The sequence below is a fragment of the Oxyura jamaicensis genome, chromosome 1, assembly GCF_011077185.1.
Source record: "Oxyura jamaicensis isolate SHBP4307 breed ruddy duck chromosome 1, BPBGC_Ojam_1.0, whole genome shotgun sequence".
NCBI lineage: Eukaryota > Metazoa > Chordata > Aves > Anseriformes > Anatidae > Oxyura > Oxyura jamaicensis.
Window position 1 is genome coordinate 187,123,317 of NC_048893.1, and position 21,117 is coordinate 187,144,433.

At 42.3% G+C, this 21,117-nt stretch overlaps 1 protein-coding gene across 1 annotated transcript in view; it reads left to right on the plus strand.

Annotated features, from left to right (window-relative positions):
- Positions 1 to 9,254: 9,254 nt before the first annotated feature.
- The window catches only part of RDX (radixin), a 39,716-nt gene continuing 27,853 nt past the window's right edge, over positions 9,255 to 21,117 (plus strand). Inside the window, exons 1-2 of the mRNA XM_035326925.1 lie at positions 9,255 to 9,495; positions 18,098 to 18,169. Of these exons, the coding sequence (XP_035182816.1) occupies positions 18,158 to 18,169 (12 nt within the window). The 5' untranslated portion in view covers positions 9,255 to 9,495; positions 18,098 to 18,157. The remainder of the gene's footprint in view (positions 9,496 to 18,097; positions 18,170 to 21,117) is intronic.

Consider the following 21,117-nt stretch of genomic DNA (forward strand, 5'->3'; position numbering starts at 1 on the left):
TAGGTCTTGTGAGGCTAACTTTGCTGTCATTTAAACTTGCTGCAGTAGGAAGTATTGAACCTTTGAGTAATGGATTACTTCAGGTACTACACAAATATTTCTGAGACTGATTGCTGATTATATTTTTATACAAATTAGCAGTTTGGGTACCTTCAACTGATAAGGAAAAATGTTTGGCAATTAAAAGTCCCTTCCAGGGGAGTTGAAAAATGTGGTGAGAAGCAAATGACATCTGATAATATTAACACCTAGAAGAAGGTCTGAACCCTTTAGAGAGTTGTTCTGAAGGCTCTGGTCTTGATAAAAAATTCCAGGAGCAGTTCTCAGCTATACAACTGCACTAGCAGCAGTGGCACAAGCTCAAGCAGAGACAACAGTAGAGGTGTTCTACCATTTCAAACCCACTCCAAATAGAAAAGGTGAGAAGAGTTAGGTTATGTCCATGTGGCACGGTGAAAAAGTGAACACAGAATTCACCTCAATCTCAGTGCAGCTGACATTACGACTGATTGGCTTTACTTGCAATATCTGGACTAAACGCCTGTGCAGGCTTTGGGCATATCTTCATTTTGCTTGTTAAAGCACCTTAACAATACAGCCTCTGTTGCTGTGTTTTACAGTGTGAGTACTACGTCTTGCAGGATGTGGTGTTTCAGCATGACCATAAAATTACTAATGAAAAAGACACTTAAGTAAAAATGTTATGTTCTGCTCTGCTACCATTGGCAGGAGGAGCGTGACTAGGCTACTACTGAAAAATAAGCAAGTTACCTTAAAAGCTGGATTCTGTTCTTCCACAGAGAGTTGTATAGTGGGGCTTACTGCCATCACAGTTTGCTGTATGTGAGAGAAGGAATATTAAAAACAGCCTTCGTAAATACAAAGAACTTTTAACAATCTTGGGTGGTACCATGACAGAGCCTTCCACGAGGAATGGTAGCACTTTTGAGGATCGTAACAGCTGGCGATTGCATTTTGACATACAAATTTTAATTGGTAAGCAGAGCTGCAAATAGGAATCTACCTCAACATTTTCATGGCCTGTTGTATTTGGGAACAAGGTTTTCTGAGCCCTAACAGCTCTACAGTAACACCTGAAATGAGGCTCTGCCTAAATGAATTTTCCCAAAGCCTGAATTGTCTAGAACTGACTTTCTACAGAAATTAGGGATTTTCTGAACAGTTGTGTAACTTGTATTTCTTACATTCTCCTAAAGGGAAATAAGAACTGACCTTTCAGAAAGAGAGAGTTTGGGAGCAATTATGTGCACTTCAGTAGTCGCTTAGAAACTTTGCTTTATAGAATTAAACCTTAGAGATTCTTTCCCATTTTTCCTCAAGGCATGTATAGTTTGATCACTGACATGCTCTCTCTGTGGGCTAAACCTAGTTTTATTTCTAAGACAATGTTGAGCTCATTGGAGCATATAACGTGCCACACTGCATTATGTTAATTTAGCCCGATTGTGTATATCTAACCATTGTTGTTTCCCAGTGCTGCTGAGAAGATACAAAAGTAAAACAAACCCCAAAATATTGTCAACAGAAGTGTGGTGATGGAGAATTCAACTTAATTACTAACTTGTGTTTCAGGCTGGTTTTCTCTTTCAATACCGCATATAAATAACAAAAATATCCAGAAATACAGTAATTCAGAACAAGAAAATATTGCACTCCCTCTTAGATGCTTGCTGTGTGTTTTGACTTCGGTAACATTCTGGAGCAGTGAGTTTCAGTCCATTTTTGTTCTTTAATGAAAAGATAACACTTGGTTTCAAATATACTAGTTTTCAACTTCATGGTCTGCCTCCTCTTGTACTACAAGACTAAGAAAATGAAAGCTCATGAACGTTTTCTCTATTCTATTTTTATGTTTGCCAGCATTTTGCTCGATCTTGACACAGAATTTTTAGGGATTATTTACTCAAAAGGGACATAAGCAATACCATACAGCCCATTTATATCAGCAAATCCAATGGCTTAACATGACAGAGCTTTGAAATGAGGGAAATAAAGGAAGAGAAATGGGACAGCAACTACATTTTTCCTAAAGCTCAGAAGTAATTTAGAGATGTGCTCTGGTTTCTTAGGGGAGGTGGCAGCTATTTATCCCCTTAGGTAATACTTTATTTGCTGGTATTTTATGTCAAGTCCTGTGGATTTACCACCTACCTCAGTTTAGGCTGCAGTATGTCAAAATGTCACCGTGTCATTTGAGTTAGTTGCTCCCCGTCACCTGCTGCCCTTTCATCCTACCAGCTATTCCTTTTTGTTAGACACTCATCAGTGATCATGTGCTTTTTCACAGGAGATCACATATGAAGACAAATAATCTTTATTGCCCAAGAAAGATTTTTTTCAGAGCTTTCTGTTCCTTTTCGAGGAGTTTCTGCATCCACAGGCTGAAAGTGTGGTTTTAGAACAGGGCGACTGCTAATCTGGAGCACATTTATGCCTAGTTAGTTTGCCCAGGCTTTTCATGTGTTACTGCAATTACATCACTTTTTCAACTTTATAACATTTTTTTTTCTTGGTGGCTGACTTCTTAACGGGAATAGAACAAAGCACAAACTACAAATAGAAGGTTTCAAGCCTGCCCATTTCTGTTCTGTTCCTTTTCTATGCAAAATCGGTAGCTGTGTTTTTTTTCACAGAATCACAGAACGGTTGAGGTTGGAAGGGACCTCCCGAGGTCATCTTGTACTGTGCCCCACTCAGGTAGTATGACCTAGAGCCATTTTTTCTGGAAACAACATTGTTACCATATAACGTGCAAGATGTAAGTCATTTTTACCATCTCTACCTTGCATAAACTTCATTTGCCATTGTGCTCCCTGCACCTCAGCATAGATGGACTTCCTCCCATCTGTCATAGACTGACCACAGAAACAAAGTTTGCGGGGCCCAGCTGCAGCAATGAGGGAAAAAGTGCTCAACTATGCTTATGTGATAGGAAATGATGTAAATTTCAATGATGAGCCATCAGCAGGGCAACCAGCGTAACCCTCCTCTCGGGTGTTTAAGTGGAAGCAAGCAGAAGCATGCTTTGTTTAGGAAGATCATGGAGCAACTTACCTATTTTTATAATTATAATTTCAACAGCATCTGAAGTCCCAAATCTGTCCTTACATTCCACCCTTTCGTTCTCTCTTCACCTCTAAACTTCATGAATGACCTATAAGAGGAAGACATTAAGAGTCTGAAACAAATTTCTCATTTCAATTTTATCCTAGTTCATTGCTTTGGTACCCTTGTAATATCCTAATTCACCTGTCTCTTCACCTGCCAGCATTCTGTAAGGACAGCCATAGACTGTATCTTTCAGTATTTCTCCTCAAAGCAAGTAAATACCGCTAAGTCTTCCAGCCCTTCTTCACACATGGCAAAATGAAAAAAAAAAAGAGCAGCTTTTAAAAGTATGAGAAGCTTTCTCTTTCCTTCCTTATGGTTCTCTTTGCTGAACTTTACTCAAGGGTGATTTGTTCTGATAACATTAAATTGGAACATGACACCTGCTGCAAGAGCACATACCCTCTTAAGGCCAAATCACCTTACAGACTCCAAATTGCATCTTTGTAGGTGAGCTAGTCATAGAGCCTTGAGATTAATCTGGCTTCTGCAAATGAAGAACCTTGATACACGCCTCACTTGCTGCGCTAGGGAGGTGAAAAAAAGAATGAATCTGCAGGGACACGCACTTCAGCAATAGAGTTGTAGCTGGCTTTAATGACACTTGCTTTTGCTAGTACCAGCTCAGCCTTTTTGTTCTTAAATTCCTTCAGAAGCCTAGAATGTCTGCTGGCTTGCTACTCTGTACTCTGTTCAAGCAGATTAACTCTGAAATAAGCCACTGATTTCCAGGGAGGCATAGAGGTAAAATAAGAAAGGAATTGTATTTGCTGGCTACTTTACATCAAATTCATGGTGTGATTTTTTTTTTTTTCTATTGCTTTTTTTCAGTGGAAGTTCACGATTAAGGGCTACATATAATTTAGCTGAAAACAACGTCAGCAAAAATTGCCATCTGTTTTCTTCTAACTAGAACGTTTTCTTAATAAGAATGGGCTGGGGAGACTTTTGTGGAATATCCCCTTGGAAGAGGTGATGGGGTGTCTCCTTTGGTTCTGCAGGCATTTTTTCATCATTGTGATGCTACTGGCATACTATCCGTACGGAGTAAACACAAAACTGAACAGCTTGCACTTTTCTAAATATATGTAAGCATTCCAGGAAACTTCCCTGTTAGAAAAGGAGTCCTAGCCACTCTATTTGGAAAGGGTTGAGGGGAAAGGTGGACTTCCGTTTTGAGGTTTTGACATGTCATTTTGGCAGGGCAAGTAGATGACACAGTCTCAAAATTGTATTTTGGCCAAAAACTTGTAACTCTCACAGCCTTGATTCTTTTTGCTTCTTAATAAGGAAGCAAGTAAATGCAGTAAAAATAGAAGGGTGGAGGCCCTAAAAATACTATAGTGACTGATTCCTAGTAAAAACCTCTATATTTTAATATGATTTTGTTTATTCACTAATTTCAGAACAGCTTACATGCGCCTCAGTGGGTGAGTGGGTGTGGGGGGTGGAAGTCAAAATCATTTGCTTTTACTTTAACAGCTGTATTTTTTTTTAAGCTTTCAAATGCTTGCATCCAATTCCTTGGTAATCACATTCCCCTTTTTCACCCACAGAATTAGTTCCAAGAAAAAAAAAAGTTGTTGTTTGCACTGGTGCCTTTAACTCAGCCTATTACCTTACCCCCTCTTTTATTTCATAATAAATACTCAGCATTATTTTGCTGAAATTAATATCTCCAGGATTATCAATGGCTTTCATTTCCACTGCTAAGACCTAGCCACAGCCATATGATAGCTAAAATAAACACTGTCACTAAAAAAAACAATGCTGTCACTGCGGAACAACTTGTACTTGTCATAATAATTACAACTATGAATGAGATAAAAACATTAAGTGGCCAGAAGCAGAACTGCAGCTAAGTGTCAGCTGCTAGATGACAACCTCATGCATCAGTGAAGGCACGTCTGGGTGACATGACACAAGAGCAGTGACATACACAGATTTGTCCCAGCTGGAATACAAGAAATCAGCTTGCCCCAGCCTTAGCTGCAAAGCAGTTTAATTTGTTAACATCCCTTTGGACAGTTACCAACTATTATAAAAAAAAATCATAAAATAATAATGGTAGTTGACATAAAAGATAAAAAATAACAACAGGGTAATCCGTATTTTGTGTGCAAAAATTACATTATTTGCAAATTGTTAGCACAGAGATGCAAGTACTGATTCACTTAAAATGAATTAAGATCTGTATTTGACACTTTTAAATGAACATACCTCAAAAGTGATTTCACTGTTTTCAGTCTTGAGCAGAAAAGGTGTTACAATTTGGCCCTGAGATGGGCTGACACCACTGTGGTTCCTTTCCTGCAGCACCAGAGACTAAATACCTAAGAGAAAAACAAAAATATGCCATTGGAGGAGGTCATCATATGTGAGAGATGTTTGGTAGCAAAGCTTTTGGGCTACTCAGACAACAGTCTGAAACCCACGGCCCTAACCATGTGTTTGCTTGTGGTGGCAGCAGTCATCAAGAGAAGCAGTGTTTTCCTCAAGTCTCACTGGCAGGAACTCACTGGGCTGCAGGACAAATCATTTGCAAACAACTTTGCAGGTTTTCAGTGGTAAAGGTGGCCACTGGCCAGCCAGATTTCAGTGTGAATGTTAAAGGTTAAGCCTTTTCAGCTAGGTTATTAAAACAAAAGGCAGAACCGTTTGACACTAAACCAGCTGCCAGCACAGCAGTTCGGTAGCAGATTACCCTGAATTTTGTTTTCCAGATGTTTTGATCAGGCTTTGGGGTCCTGGTTTATCCTGTTTTCTGTGTGTCCCTGATGAGGAGGAAGAATCCCTCTTCCTTGCAGCACACAGAGGCTGTCCTCCCTTGTCACAGCACTTGTACGGGGGAATCTCCAGGAACTAGACTCCTCAACATTTTCCTGGAGCTGAGGCAGTCAGCAATAAATGTTTGTGGAGCTGCTGCAAACCACAGTATTGAGGTGTTGAAGGACACCTAAGTGTGTTTCACACAGCTACAGTATTTCAGAAAGGAAAAGGACAAATCCTTCCCAGAACCATACCACATTTTGCCTTTTGAACTTGATCAAAGCTCAGGCTATATAAATACACTCAAGTAAAGGCAACTTGGATTGTTCAGTGTTGTTACTGGAATCTTTATATTTTTATTGAAACTTCGTATTTTAATAGCACACAGAAAATAGTTTTTAGTACATTTAATTTTAAATGACAAATTTAACACCGGACACAAAACCTATTACTTCAGCCATTTACTGTAATTTCACCAAATATTTAAAATATCTGTGAACTGGATTCATCTAATGACTGCAAAATTCTTTCAATTCATTTTTTTTTTCTAGCAGAGACTTTAAAAGGCAACACTTGTTGAAAAAAGAAACGTGATTAATGTCCATTAAGGCAACATACCCTATTATATTTATTCAAATATTAACAAAAGAATAAACAATTCTGTTTTAGACCGCACAATTAGTAACAGTTAAACTACCCTGCAATAATTCTTGACACTGTAATGTCTGCCTCTGTAAACATATTAATAGATGAATATGTGTGTATTGAGTCACATGCATAAATATGCCCAGAAAGAGCAGCTGGGCTCCAGACTTGCAGGCTACGTCCACGTATAACTTCTCGTGTCAGTGGCATGGTATGGGGAGAACTACACTTCTACCCGAGCTGACAGCATAACTCTTGATTGGATTACAGGATAAAATAAAGGTGTATTACATAACGTTTAACGTGCCAATTTGGAAATTTCTCTCTTTTTTTTTTTTTTTTTTTTTGTCTTAAGCTCTCCTTTCCAAACTGCCCTGTCCAGTAAATGCCCCTCGGATTGCACGTTTAGCTTTCATAAAAGTAAATTCTAACACACTGACTAATGCTCTCCTTCACGGCTCAGAAATCTTTACTGTCACAATCGATTCTAGGTTTAATTCCTCAGATGGGGCAGTGGAAGTTTAAAATCTGTTTTTTAATGAAGAGCTGTATGTTGGCATTACTGCTGGAAGACAAACTTTTATATCTTGCAGTTACAGTATTCTTATCATTAACTTTATCTTTATAACCTACCTCTTCAATAACTGTGCAATTTAAGTTGATACAGATATCTGAAAGCTCTCTTTATTGGCTGTAATTCTTTCTGTAGTTTCAGTTTCATGGCTAAAATGAGTACACTAACTACACTTTTCTTTTTACTGCCCTGCTTTATCAGGCACACTCTAAGTTTACACCTTGTTAAGGAAGCAAGGCAAGAATAAAGCCACATTATACTGTTGACAAGGTAGATAAGAATGTTATTTACCTTGACTTTTTTGAGGAATAATATTCTTTGTGCACCGCTATAAGAGATAAAGCATATCTGAAGACGATAACGCGCACATTGAAAGGCACTTTCTTTACACCTGCTATCAGCACGAAAGCATGTCCTAGTGCAATAATCCTACACCTGAGCCAATTCATGATGGACTCTGTCAGAGGAAGAGCCAGCCTCCAATTCAGTCAACTAAAATGAAGATATTTATCTGTGCACTGCCCTGATTCATAGGTGATTTCTGGTCCTACCAAACTTCCTAAAAGTTCCTACCTTTAGGTCATTGAATGCAATAAGGTCTGGTTTTCCATGGAAGAGCTTTTCTTGATTCCCCTTGGATCTTGCTCTGACCTGAAGAAAAAGGCCATCTGAACAGGGAAGAGTATGTTGCATACTGATGATGATCCCTGGAACCATGCATCTGCAGAAGCTGCAGGACATTTCAGAAGTTTAATGTGCTCCAAAACTTTCTGTTTCAAACCAGGATGTTCTTGAGGACAAGCAACAACAATAGAGAGTAGGTGAAATTAGCCACTGTCACTTTTTCATTGGAATGTAAAAGCAAAAACAAAGCTGGAATTGAAATTTTAGCCCATGGGAAGAAATTGAATCTATCTTTAATAGACCGAGATGTTCGGGTTCTGTGGTGACGACTGCAAGTGCAATAAATGCCTATTTGACATATACAATAAAATACATAAAACCATGACAGATTAACTTCATTAAATGCTTCTATAAGAAGCAATTAAACTCAGTCTCATATAGTTCAATTTAATTTCATCACAGATTGCATTATGTAGTCATCTAATTTATGGGAATGTTCTTTAGATTTTGTCCAAACAAATGCAAAAAGATTTAGTCAGTGAGGCTCCCACACATTCACGGGGATATTACTCCTTGTGGCTTGCCAGGCTGCTCTCCTCTTCTTCCCCAGCTCCCCACCTCCGATTCATCCTAAAATGTTATTATTCTTGCTGAAGCGGCGTTAATTGGCAATTCCTCCCAGTTCTTCCCCCAGCCTTTCTTTCTTTATCAGGCAGCCAGAGGGCGAGGTGTATTAATAGCAGCTGCATGACTCAGGGCTGGGAGCTCAAGCGGATCCCTCTGCACCGAGCCTTGCTGTCCGGCCTCCCTGGCGGCACTGCCAGAGCTCGGGGAGCACCTCCAGTTACTTGCAAATAAAATAAACCGCAAGTCCATGGAGGGGGGCTGGGACTGCCTCGACTTTGTCCTTCAGGATTGGGAGAATTTTCTTGACCTTCCACAAGAAGTTTGTGGAGGGTTCTCTGAAGGGTTTGTGTGTGAAAAAATGGAAATGCGAATACGAAAAGCCACGTGTGATGCCAGCACGCCTCCTTCCCCCCTTGGAGCGATGGAGCAGCAGCGAGGGTCCCGCCGCCCTGCGCCAACACGGACGTGCGAGCTGTTTCACCTCTTCACGTGGGCGAGCCAGAAGTTTTTATTTTTATTTATTTTTATTTATTTTTTCCCCGGGAGGACGCTCCTTACACCCCCGAGCATCAGCGGGACACCGAGGGGCAGCACCACGCCTCCTGGCAGCCTCTCGAGGGCCGAACCGAGCCCGAGGACTGCCGGGGACACTTCCCCGCCGCCTCAGCGCGGCGGCAGGACACCGCGCCCCGCCGCCCCCTCAGAGCCGCAGCACCGCCCCCTCACCGCGCCCCGCCAACCCCGTGCCCCTCCGCCGGCACTACGGGAAGCGGCTCCGCTCCGGGCACGGCTCCGCTATGGGCAGCGGCTTCGCCGCGCGCAGCGCGCATGCGCCTACCGCGCCGCGCATGCGCGCTGCGCCCCGAGGCGCAAAACCCGACAGAGGCGGGTAGGCGGGAGGACGGGAGGGGGATGTGCCCGGCGGCCGCCGCCGCCGCCATATTGCGGAGCTGTCAGCGCCCGCCGCGCTCGGCGCCTCGTCCCCGGCGGCGCCGCCAGCAGCACCGGGGCGGCCCCGCAGCGGCGGGCGGGGGCTGCGGGGGTGGGCAGCGAGCGCACTGAGCCCTTCGGAGCGGCAGCCGCCGCCAGCGCCTCGCCCCCCGCCGGCCGGGGGAGCGCGGCCCCAGGTGAGGCGAGGCGGGACGGGGCGGGGGTGGCGGCGCTGAGGCGGCCCCGGGCTCCTCTCAGGCGGCGGGGGGTGGCTGAAGGGGCTCTGAGAGGGTCCCCGGAGATCGCCTCCGGCCCGTCGGCGCTTCCCGGCCCCGCTGCATTATTCATGTCCCGTCAGCGGCCGGCCGGCGAGCGGGGAGGGCTGGGGAGGGATTACTTCATAACCGGGGGCTGTGGAGCATCTGTTGCTGGCTATTGTTTTCAACGAGCGGCCGCTCCTCGAGTCCTGAAGGGCCGGCAGAGCTGGCGGCCCTCAATGAGCCTTTGTGCGTGGCTGTGGAGCGGGTTCGTGTTGTGCACGGGTCGGCGTGAGCCTTGCTGGCAGCTCAAAGGCTGGTGCAGTGAAGTGGCTCGGGCTTTAAGTCCGTGGGTTTCAGTTGTGTGTTTTTTTTTTTTTTTTTTTTTTTTTTTGTCGTTTTTTCTTAATTCGAGCACGGGAAGGTCTCTCTTTGGACTCCATGCCAACACAACTGGTCATGCCAGTCGTGAGGAGATAAGAAGCTGTCTTTTCCAGTCTGACATCCCAGCAAATTATTTCGTTTTCCTCTGTCTGCTCTAGGCTTTCAAAATGACTTCTTGTTGAGCTTTGGGAGCTACAGTTCTGAATTTAAACCCGTTCTGTCTCTGTGACTGCTTTGGGCCAGGAGTCAGAGGTGTCCCTGCATCTTGCACAGCCCTTTTTCCATTCGGGGCGCTTGTCGTTGCATTGTAAGCCACGGCAGTGTTTCGAGGGTGCATCGTCAGCTCGCACAGCACTAGCCATGCTCGGGTGCCCACAGAAATGCCACGGTTGCCCCGAGCTCTCATGCAGCACCTTGGCACAGCGCTGCCGGGCGCTGTGTGGCGAGGGCAGGCGTGGAGCTGGCACGCGGAAACCTTATGGCAACTGCCACGAGGTGGGTCTGCGATCGATAAAGATAAGAGAAAAGTAGTGACTCTTTATTGGATTGTAGGGCTTCTCTCCATTGATCCATTGATTCAGCATAAGAGGGGTGTGAGAAAAATAAACTGTAAGTCAATGCAGTGTTCCCAGATAAGAGCCCTCCTGGCAAATGGCAATTGTAAGGCAGTGGCATGCTTCCAAGCTTTGTGCTGAGTGACACAGCTCTTCTATCAGCTTGGGAGACAAGAGAGCAAAAGTACAGTAAACAACTTTAAAAAAACACATGGAAAAGGACATGGTGTGACACGTCAGGAGCTGTCCAGAGAGTTTTCCATGAGCGCTGACTGAAAGAAACAGTGTAAAAGCATCTGTTGGGAGGACAAGAAGAGTTCTTGTCACTGCCTACTTCTGCCATTGCAGTGGAGAGCGTTGCATGCCTTGAAGATATTCAGAGCTGCCAGAAAAAAAGTTGGTTCACGGGAAATTTGGTAAAGCTGTCGAATGAGTATGGCTCCGTCTACAAGGTGCAAGGTTAGGGAGTAAGAAATGTAGAAGGTTGTGACGTTAGAAGGCAGTTCCTGGTAAATAAAGCAACTAAAGGTACTTAAGGCATTGTTAGGCTAGGTATATGGCCTTTCTTCCTTAGAGATCTTAAATTGCTGCTCAGCTCTTTAAGCAGGGGTACTTTTGTTGGCAGGCATTAAAAGGAAAGTTGTTCAAGGTATTACTTCTTTGTATTGGATGTGTTAAATACATCAAAGCTGTCCCATCTCTTTGTATTGCATGAAAAGTGTGTGGGAGTAGAGGAAAGGGAGGATTTTCAAGTCTGCAAATGTAACCAAAACTTTATACAAACTTGTGAAGAAAGACCTGATTGTCAAAAGATACTGGTACATGAAAGCAGCGCTGAGTGTCTTGTGTGCTTAGCGAGTTTTCTCCAGAGCTGAAGGGACCTGGTAAACTCCTTGCTTTCAGCATTGAGGGGCTGCATTTGGGGGTAACTTCACCACTAGTCGAATCCTTAGCTATGCTCTGAATTATTTTTTTTCTTTTAGATCTTTATTAATTACTCTGTGCAATAAAACTTTCAAGTCTAGTAATACAAGGAGAAACAAATAGTGTATTGGCCCAAACAGGGAGTTAACATCTTTAGAACAGTTTGATTCAAGAACTCGAGCCAGCTCACGTGGAGTCTGATGCGAATGGCAAGTTCACGTTAGCAGGTTTTCTTTATTTTGTGGAACTGCTGCTAAGAGACTTAGCTGCTTTATTCAGAAAACACAATACCTGCTTCTGGAATGGGATATATCCAGGATTTTGGTTGTGACAATCACCTGTCAGTGGTATTTCCACAGAGAAGTTTATTGAAGCAACAGAGTACTTATATTGGACACAATTTGTAATTCTCATTTTTATGAGAGATATGTGGGAAGAGTGGACGTTGTCGTTGTAGAACTTCAAAATCTTATAGTTATTTCATCTACTGCAGTTGTGAGTACTTTAAAATGCGAAGATGAGAGTTTATATTCAGATTAGTATGTAAGTTATACAGCACATCTGTCACGGACTGGTAAAACTGCAAGCGTTGCATAAATGTTCCTTGGCTGGGCTGTGTTCCTTTCTGACTGCGGTGTTGCCAAGTTCCCATTTGTACTTTTGAAGTTACTGGGATCTCCCGTTTGGAAGAAGCGCTTGCCTCTTCAAAATACGTTTAGCTATAAATACACTTAAGGCGTAACAATTGTACTGGTTGTATAGGAGTTACCTTTCAGAGGCACAGCAAGCCCATCTCTAGTATCTTACGGGGGGGATTGGGAGGAAATTGTGTTCTTAGGAAGGCGAGGGGATAGTGCTCAAAATGGTGGTATGGAAAACTCTGTGATAACCAGCTCTGGTCACATCTGTTTTATTGTTACAGAACTGCTACTTCTCCCCTTTTTTTGTAAGATAGCTTGCTTTGCTTTCCCCTGTGGTTTGCCTACCTGCGAGACAATTGTGCAGACCGCATCTCCTCAGCTGTCTGAAAAAGATGTATGCGGAGGTAGAGCCTGCGGTGAATTAACTTCTTTATTGGACTTCTGCAAGTGTGTCATTAGGGAGCTGTTAGGCTTAGTGGAAAAGATGATTGCCCTGCAGGTACTCGCAGGCTGCTTTGGAGTAGAGATGTTTTGGTAGAAAGCTGAGACCAGTTAGTCAGGTACAGTGGCCTGTACGTTTCCTGCTGCTGCCTCTAAAGCTATTAGGTACCATAAGAATTGGAATGGTACAAGACTGAGAAGAAGTACATTTAGTTTTAAGAAGTTCCTTCTTTTGATACGGCCCAGGGTATGCTTGGAGCCCAGAGAGCCAACTGTACTCTGGGCTGCATCAAAAGCAGTGAGGCCAGCAGGGTGAGGGAGGGGGTTCTCCCCTTCTGCTCTGCTCTCGTGAGACCCCACCTGGAGCCCTGCATTCAGCTCTGGGGCCCCCAGCACAAGAAGGACAGGGACCTGTTGAAGTGAGTCCAGAGGAGGGCCACAAGGATGGTCCAGGGGCTGGAGCAGCTCTCCTGTGAAGACAGCCTGAGGGAGTTGGGGTTGTTCAGCCTCGGAGAAGAGAAGGCTCTGGAGAGACCTTACAGTGGCCTGCCAGTACCTAACGGGAGCCTACAGGAAAGCTGGGGAGGGACTCTTTGTCAGGGGGTGGAATGATAGCACAGGGGGGAATGGTTTTAAACTAAAAGAGGGGAGATTGAGATTAGATGTTAGGAGGAAATTCTTTACTGTGAGGGTGGTGAGGCACTGGCACAGGTTGTCCAGAGAAGCTGTGGATGCCCCATCCTTGGAAGTGTTCAAGGCCAGGCTGGATGGGGCTTTGGGCAACTTGGTTTGGTGGGAGGTGTCCGTGCCCATGGCGGGGGGGTTAGGATTAGATGATCCTTAAGGTCCCTTCCAACCCAAACCATTCTTTAATTCCTGTAAATAAGCAAGTTAGAGTGGCATTGCAGTGGCTAAAGCTGTGGGGTCCCTGCCATCTGCTTGCAGGAAAGCAGAGGTTGAGCCTCTTCATTGAGCTGGGGAAGCATGCTGTTAAGAGGTTGCTTCTGAGGGAAGGTCCTAAGCTGTCATGTAGGGACCCTGCTGCTTTTGAGGGTTGGGTTCTGCCATCCGGGTGCCCTGCTCGAGTCATCTTCCTCACCTGACCTCAGACCCACGGCTGTGTGCATGAATGTTTCTTTTGAAAACAGCTGCTGCATAAATTATATGACAGAGTTTTGGCATGGAGTGCTTTATGCACCATCATTTTCTGCATAAAGCTTCCTTTGTTGTCTTCCAACAATTGCTTTATTTGTAGCCTTTTGTGGCATTACTGGAAACATGGATGATGATGATTTAAAAATCTAACTGCCTTGCAGAAAGGAGTTGGAATTGCAGTTCTTCACTTTAAGAGAATTTTTGAAGTTCTGGGCGAATCTTTTCGGTTTGGTTTGGGAAGTGGAGCCAGCTGATATTTTGGCGCTTTGGTCCAGATTCCTAGCATCTGCCACGAAGGTCTTGAGGACTGGAGCACTGTAGCAGCAGGAACTCTGCGGAGTCACGACCCTGCTAATCCTCTTGGCTCAGAAGAGGCACCTCTGGGACTCGCAGTGCCCCAGCAGCAGCTGCGGTGTGCAGGAGGTCACAGGCGCTTCAGACCGCGAGAGCCGATAGGGAATATTGTTCCCCGTCCTGTTGGATGCAGCGTCGTTTGATGAAGGCATTAAGATAAAACTATAAGTAATTAACTGTGTCAAAGCTAAAAGCTGAGTAAAACTGAACTTACTGCATCTACCACGTGTAAAGTTAGTGGACACACAAGTGGCAGACATGAGCTCCCCTTCCAATAACAGCAGTGCAGATGCACGCTATTTTCCCTGACAGTGAGTTTTTGGTTTCTTTTGGACAAATGTTTTCATGTTTGCTGTGTTTTAATGCTAGCTGATGTCAGTACTCAGGAAAGATAATGTTATTTTTTTTATTTGCACAGTTCTGAGATCTGCGAAGCTCTTATTTTTTTGTAGCTATCATTCTTGGTTGCAGTGCTTTTGTGTGAGCATACTGTGCTGAAATTGTGTAACACTTCAAGTGTGAAAACATATAGACACAGGCTGTTTTTTCTCTATGTACAGATTATTTCCATTTTACAAATGTAAGTTTTAAACTAACATTGGTGTAACATTTAGTGTGTTTTACTTGTAATATACCACATGGTTTTCATCATCTGAAACAGAAACAACTTTCAGCCTAGTTGAATAAATTTAGGAAATATTTTCCTTTTAAATAAATGAAATGACAGACTAAGTTACTGCAGCACACTTCAATGAAAAATATCTGGGATATTATTTGTTTTCCATAGATTTTTTTTCTCTTATTGTGGTAACTTTGCAAGCCCCTGAGATGATCTGTGGGGCTGTCAGGGGCACTGTTCCTCCCTGTTGGGTTTTGGACAAGAGGATTCTTACTTTTAGCTGATAACTTTGTTTCACTGTGCATGAGCTATGTGTTAATTCCATAAACTCAGTTAAATTACTTGTCTCCTAATTGCGATTTGATGACTTTGTTTTATATTACAGGATAGTTTTTTGTAGTGATGTTTCTGATTTAAAAAAAATACGTTAGGGTTTTAGAGTATGTTATCAAATAATAACTTAGATTTGGTTGTTTGATAGGAGTTTAACAAAATGTTTAGGTTAAAGTACTCACCCCAGATCAGGATACATTTGTGGGAGAACTTGCAAGGACAGAACATCAGAGGGATTGATGTAGTCCCTTCAGAAAGTGCTCGATACTCTGTCTTGTAGGAAGCCCTGAGCCAGAAACCAGTTGGTCGCCCAGGACTCAGCCTTGAGCCATCTGCTCCCATTTGTTTCCCAGCGGCTGCTCTGAGGCAGTATCGGTCATCCCCCTGTGCCTTGTCTTGTCAATGCAAATGTTACTCCAGGCACATAAAAGCAGTTGTGCTACTTCCTACTCCTTTTAGCACTGCTGAGTTGGCACGCTTCTAAAATGGTGGATGGGAATCTAGTTTAGCTTTTACATTGCTAGTTAACTGAGCTTAACTCCAGGGCTTCTGCCTGCCTTCAGTGTTACGGGCAATGAGCCTCTGCTGGCAACCAGGTGGGCACAGGGATCGCTCCAGCTCAGAGCCCTGCTTACAGGTAGCAGGAGTCAGAGCCAAGCCTGTTCTGCTTTTAGTGCTCCTGGGTTTCTCTGAGCTAGAGAAAGGAAGAAGAGGCAGCAGCGTCTTCTGTGGACTGAACATGTGCCATGGAATTGTATCAAAGGAGAGTGTTATAAGGTCCCATGAAACATGTTAGAAACATCATTTGTCTCATCTTCCCCCCCACCCCCCCATTAAAAGTTTTTTGGGTAAATGTGGTGGTTTTACCATGCTAGGCAGTTGAACACCACAACCGCTCTCTCACTCCCCCTCCTCAGATGAGGAGGGGAAGAAGTAAAGGAAAGAACAACTCACGGGTTGAGATAAGGATGATTTAATTAAAGAGGGAATATATATATATATATATATAATTAAGGAAATATTATTATTAATTAAACAATTCAACTAAAGGGAAAAAAAGGGAAAGGGGAAGAGGAAGGGGGAAAGGGAATAACTAAACAAAACAAGTAAAGGCTATGTGGAAGTGCAGAGGAAAGAAATTACTCTCTACTTCCCACAAATGAGCGTTGCTTGACCACGTCCTTGAAGCAGGGCCTCAATGCACGTAGCCGGTGTTCGGGAGGAGGACAGACGTTTTCACAACGAGAGCCCACCCCTCCCCTCTTCTTCCTTTTTCCACCTTTTATTGCTGAGTGTGACATCATATGGTATGGAATATCCCTTTGGTTGGTTTAGGTCAGCTGCCCTGGTGATGTTTCTTTCTCACTTTTTGCCCACCCCCTAGGAGGGTCAGAGAGAGTCCTGATGCTGTGCCAGCACTTCTCAGCAGCAGACACAACACCAGTGTGATACCACTGCTGTTCTAGCTACAAGTGCAGAGCGCAGCACTGTATGGGCTGCTGCAGGGAAAGGTCACATCCCAGTACAGTAAAAAAAATATTTTTTATTTTTTAAAAAGGGATTATGGAAAAGTGTATTTGTATTTTACAAATTCTATCAGGCTATATATTGAGATGGTAAAATAGACTTACTGATACTGTCTAATGCTTCAGAATATCTTCTGAAATTCAAAACCAAAATAAAAAATTCAAAATTTCAAACCCAAAGGAAATAAAAATCCTACTGGAATGTAATTGTCTTTATGATGGGCAAACTATAATATGTTATACCTTTATAGTTGTGCTACATTAATTATGTCATAGTGAATATACGTTAAATATACTGTTTTAATTTCAGGCTGACTCTTGGCGTTGGATCTCTTTCTGTAACGTTTAGTCATTTATTTTTCTTTACCAGCCAACAATATTGATACTTCTTAAATTATTTTCAACCTTTATCTCTTTTTTTCCAGTCCCTCTTTTCAAACGATCTCTACAGAATAGAAAAAAAGAAAAAGCCTTAGCTTGCTGCCCAAATATTTGTTGATGTTACTGTATTTTTTGCCAAGAAGCAAAGAACTTTTCTAAACGTATGTAACAAAAATTGATACTCATTTTTTGATGAATAAGAAATCATAGAGAAGTTTGCTTTTGATAAATAAATTGCTCTAAACATTTTGATTTTGATTTATACTTTTTTTTCCTCAACCACTTCTGAAAATTTTATGTCAGACGTAATCATGGAATTGTAATACTGAAATTTCAGATTACATTCACACTAAGGCAAATATTTCTCGGAGTAATTAGTTATATTTTGGAGGCAGTGCCACCGTTGCTACTCTGCAGACCAGTAGCAGGACTGATTCATAGAGGCCGTTACTTTGAAAGTGTGAGAGAAGGTGACTAGCTGCTTTTGCTTTCTCAGTTGACATGAATTGAGTCAAGGCAGGCTGCAAACTACTAATGAAATTACACGCTTTTTTTTTTTTTTTCAAAGCATAAAGACTGTTTTGGACTTGCAGAAGTTGATAGTAATTAATTTCATTATCATATAGGCGTAACTTAGAGCATTTCTGCTTAAAAAATAAAAAATAAGCAGTGCAGATTTTCTTCCTTTTTTAATGTAATGGTCTGACAACTGGAATTTCTCTTCATTAGGGAAAATTGAGTTCATGACTTGTTCCCTGAGACAAATGGATGCCTTTATGGATGCGAAATACAGTCTGATGCTTAAAAAATGTTGTTTTTTCTTTGCAAGAAGCTTCAAGTTTGGCTAGCATTGACAGATTAAATTGCAGCTTTGGAGTTCCTTGTTCAAATTTTACTCCTCTAATAATGTTACAAGCTTTCAGTACTGGAAGCTGTCAAATATCAATTTTTTTAAAAGAATTTGGTTGGGGATCTGTGTGTCTTTTCTCTAACATTAGTGGATTAGTATTCTGTAAAAACTGGGAAAGGGGTTACTTTTTAGGCACCTGTAGATTCTGGTAGTGGGTAACTTATTTTTTTTTTTTAAATAAATGATATCTACTGAAAAGTGCATTTTGTACGTGTAGAGCTCTTGTTTATCTGTGTTGGAATTTGTACTATTTGCTGTGATGTATGTGAACTCTGTTATGATTTATTTAAAAATGAGCCTTTTACATTTCTTTTTGACAGAAGGGGACAAAGAGATTGTAGAAGACTTCACTGGACAAGAGACTAAAGAAAACCAGCAAAATGCCGAAACCAGTAGGTAGCTCTTTTCTTACTAATCTAAAATGTAACGGGATTTTCAGTTTTCAGAGTAGTTATCTTAAAACAGCTCTAGTTTCTTTGACTCTGCCCTTATTAGGTTTTATAAGATCTGGTAAGGTACAATCAGAGTTCAGGTAGTTTAATACCAATGTGTGGAAAAACAGCTCAAGAAATCTTGGAGCTGGGAGGAGCTGTGTGCAGCATGGATGTGTGTACACTTGGAGAGGGGGCAGAGCTCACAAGCTGTAGTGAATTTAGGGCCCCTTTGGCTGGCAGGAGGAACAACTTCTCAGGAATTGTTGACTTTGAGATGAGCTGGCATGCAGTGGGTGACGGAGGCTGACTCAACATCTGCTAGAATCAGTGAAAGGATTTGTTGTAGGATTTGTCAGGGAAAGGCAGAACACGTGAAATGTCCGTGATAGCAACAGGACTAGAAGGTGATATTTTTTCTATGGGCAGGGATATAATTTAGATGGTAAGCGTGGAAGGAAGGACAAGAGCAATATTAGTGGTCTATTCATCTCATTTCAGCTAAAATAAGGGTTCATCCACTTTCTGTAGAGGAAAAAAGAAATCTCAGATTTTTGTTTCCATGCTGGTTCTGGAACTCTTTAAGGATATAACTCTTCAGCAGCTTGATCTTTTGTTGTTGATGGACTATGGGATGCTTGCAAATTTTTCTGCCATGTGTTAAAGGATTTTTGGTTGTCTTTTCCACTTAAATCTAGTGAGCAAAGTATGCAGAAAGGGAGCTGAATTGTCAGAGGAGATTAGTTCTATTCTTCTTAATTGGTTTATGTAACAGCCTGCAGGCTTCCTTTGTTTACTGATGTTTCATTGAGATCAGGAACAGGACAAATCTACTGAACATAAGTCTGTGTGCACATATATTTGTGGATATATGTATATTTTTGCTATTAATTAGAAATCACAATAGTTGGTATTGCACTTCAGTGTTTGGAATCAGTACAGCTGAATGAGTATTGTGAGCATGGGACTCTCCAAAGGCTGCGGGTTCTGCTTGGAGCTTCAGAGCTCCCGGCAGCCTGGCTGCAGCATTTTGTTTCTGTAATTTTTCTTCCCCCACGTGTGACCCTCCCCCAGGTGATTTGGGACAATATTTTAGCACTTGATGAAATGAGAATGAGTAATTTGTAGCCAATTACTCCTTTGTGGAATGAGTAATTAGTTTAAAGCCATTCCCCCTTGTGCTACCACTCTACCTCCCTACAGAGTCCTTGTAAGGCTGCTGTAAGGTCTCCCCGGAGCCTTTTCTTCAGCAGGCTGAACAATCCCAACTCCCTGAGCCTGTCTTCACAGGAGAGGTGCTCCAGCCTCATGGCCTTCCTGTGGACTTGCTCCAACAGGTCCCTGTCCTTCTTGTGCTGGGGGCCTGAGAGCTGAACGCAGGGTGGGGGGGCAATCAAGTTTCTCATCAGCCAACACACCCAGGTCCTTCTCCTTAGGGCTGCTCTTGATCCATTCTCCTCCTGGCCTGTATTTGTGCTTGGGATTGCCCTAGCCCAGTTGCAGGACCTTGCACTTGATTAGTAGAAAAACAAAAAACAAAACAAACACACAGACTAAGTTTTTTTGTTTGTTTGTTTGAAGTTACATCTGTTTAAATTCTGGGATCAGAATCATGAAACTTAGACAGGCAGTGTTCCCGCTGCTTTAGGAACCTGAGACAATTGTAGGAAATGTAGTTTTAGAATGGTTCAGATTGAAGAGTTCTCCTTAGGGTTGAGATTGCAGAAGTGTTATAAGGGCTCACAATCCACCCAGGAATGGAAATTAGCTACTAGATCTTAGGAAGGTGGAGTCATGCCAAAAGTGAGAGAATATATATACGTCCTTTTCTGAAGGGCTTGCTTTGTATAAGAGTTTGTGTTGGGCTTTTCCTACTGATAATGTGAGATCTCAGAAGAAAACCAAGTGAAAGGAGCCATGAAATGAAATGAAATTGATCATTGTTCAGGAGAAATGTCATAGGGATTTTTTTCCTGTACTTCACGACGTTGCTGTAGTTATCATTTGTAATCCTTGAATGCGGTAGTGCACATGCCACAGATTAAGTGACTTTATTTGGAAAACTCAAACCTCGGGTTTTGTTCTGGTAGATTCTTAAATGATAAACTGCTTTGAAGCGCCCGCCCGCCCCTGATTCTTTGGGGACTCTAACAGCCTAGTCATAGGTTATGGTCAATAGATCTGCTGCTGTTCTTTGAAGACCATTGTTTGGGTTCTGCCAGGACTCCATAGCACTGGGCCATAGAAGGTTTCTAGCTCTGGACATGGATTTCAGCTCTTACCAGTATTTTAAAGAAAATGTAGCCCAGAAATGACTTTTGTGCTTCAACTCCTTGTTCTTTGACAGCTGTGCAATAAAACTGTTCTGTCAGTGTTCTGTAGCTTTATTTTTAGATGTCTTTTAACCTGAAAACTAATGAAAGAATTGTGAATAAGCTGTTGTACAGAACTGAGAAAAACCAGTTAACATAATTGGAGAGAATTTTAATGGTATTATTTTGTAGCTCTCTTCACTGTATTACTTTGACCTATTCAGGTATTTTCTCTTTCGCAGGTCCTGCTGTAATGATAGTTGTCAGAAAATCCAATGTTTGTGTAAATAAGGGAATCTGTGCATACAAACAAACACTCTACATCTTGGAATTAATTTCATTTTGATGTTGTATGTAACAAATAATGAAGTTAAAAATCAGTTTAAATCACTAAACACTTAATCACAGGAAAGTCAATGGAATAGTTTTTTTTTTTTTCTTTCACGTTGAAGGTTTATGCAATGTACCAATCAAAATTAAGTAAATGAAGACCAGTAAAGCATCTTAGCATAGCTGAATTTTAAAGCATTTTCTTCAGTTTTCCTGGAAGTTAAGCCTCTCTCTGAAATAAGGTCTTTGCCACTGTGAATGGTCTTC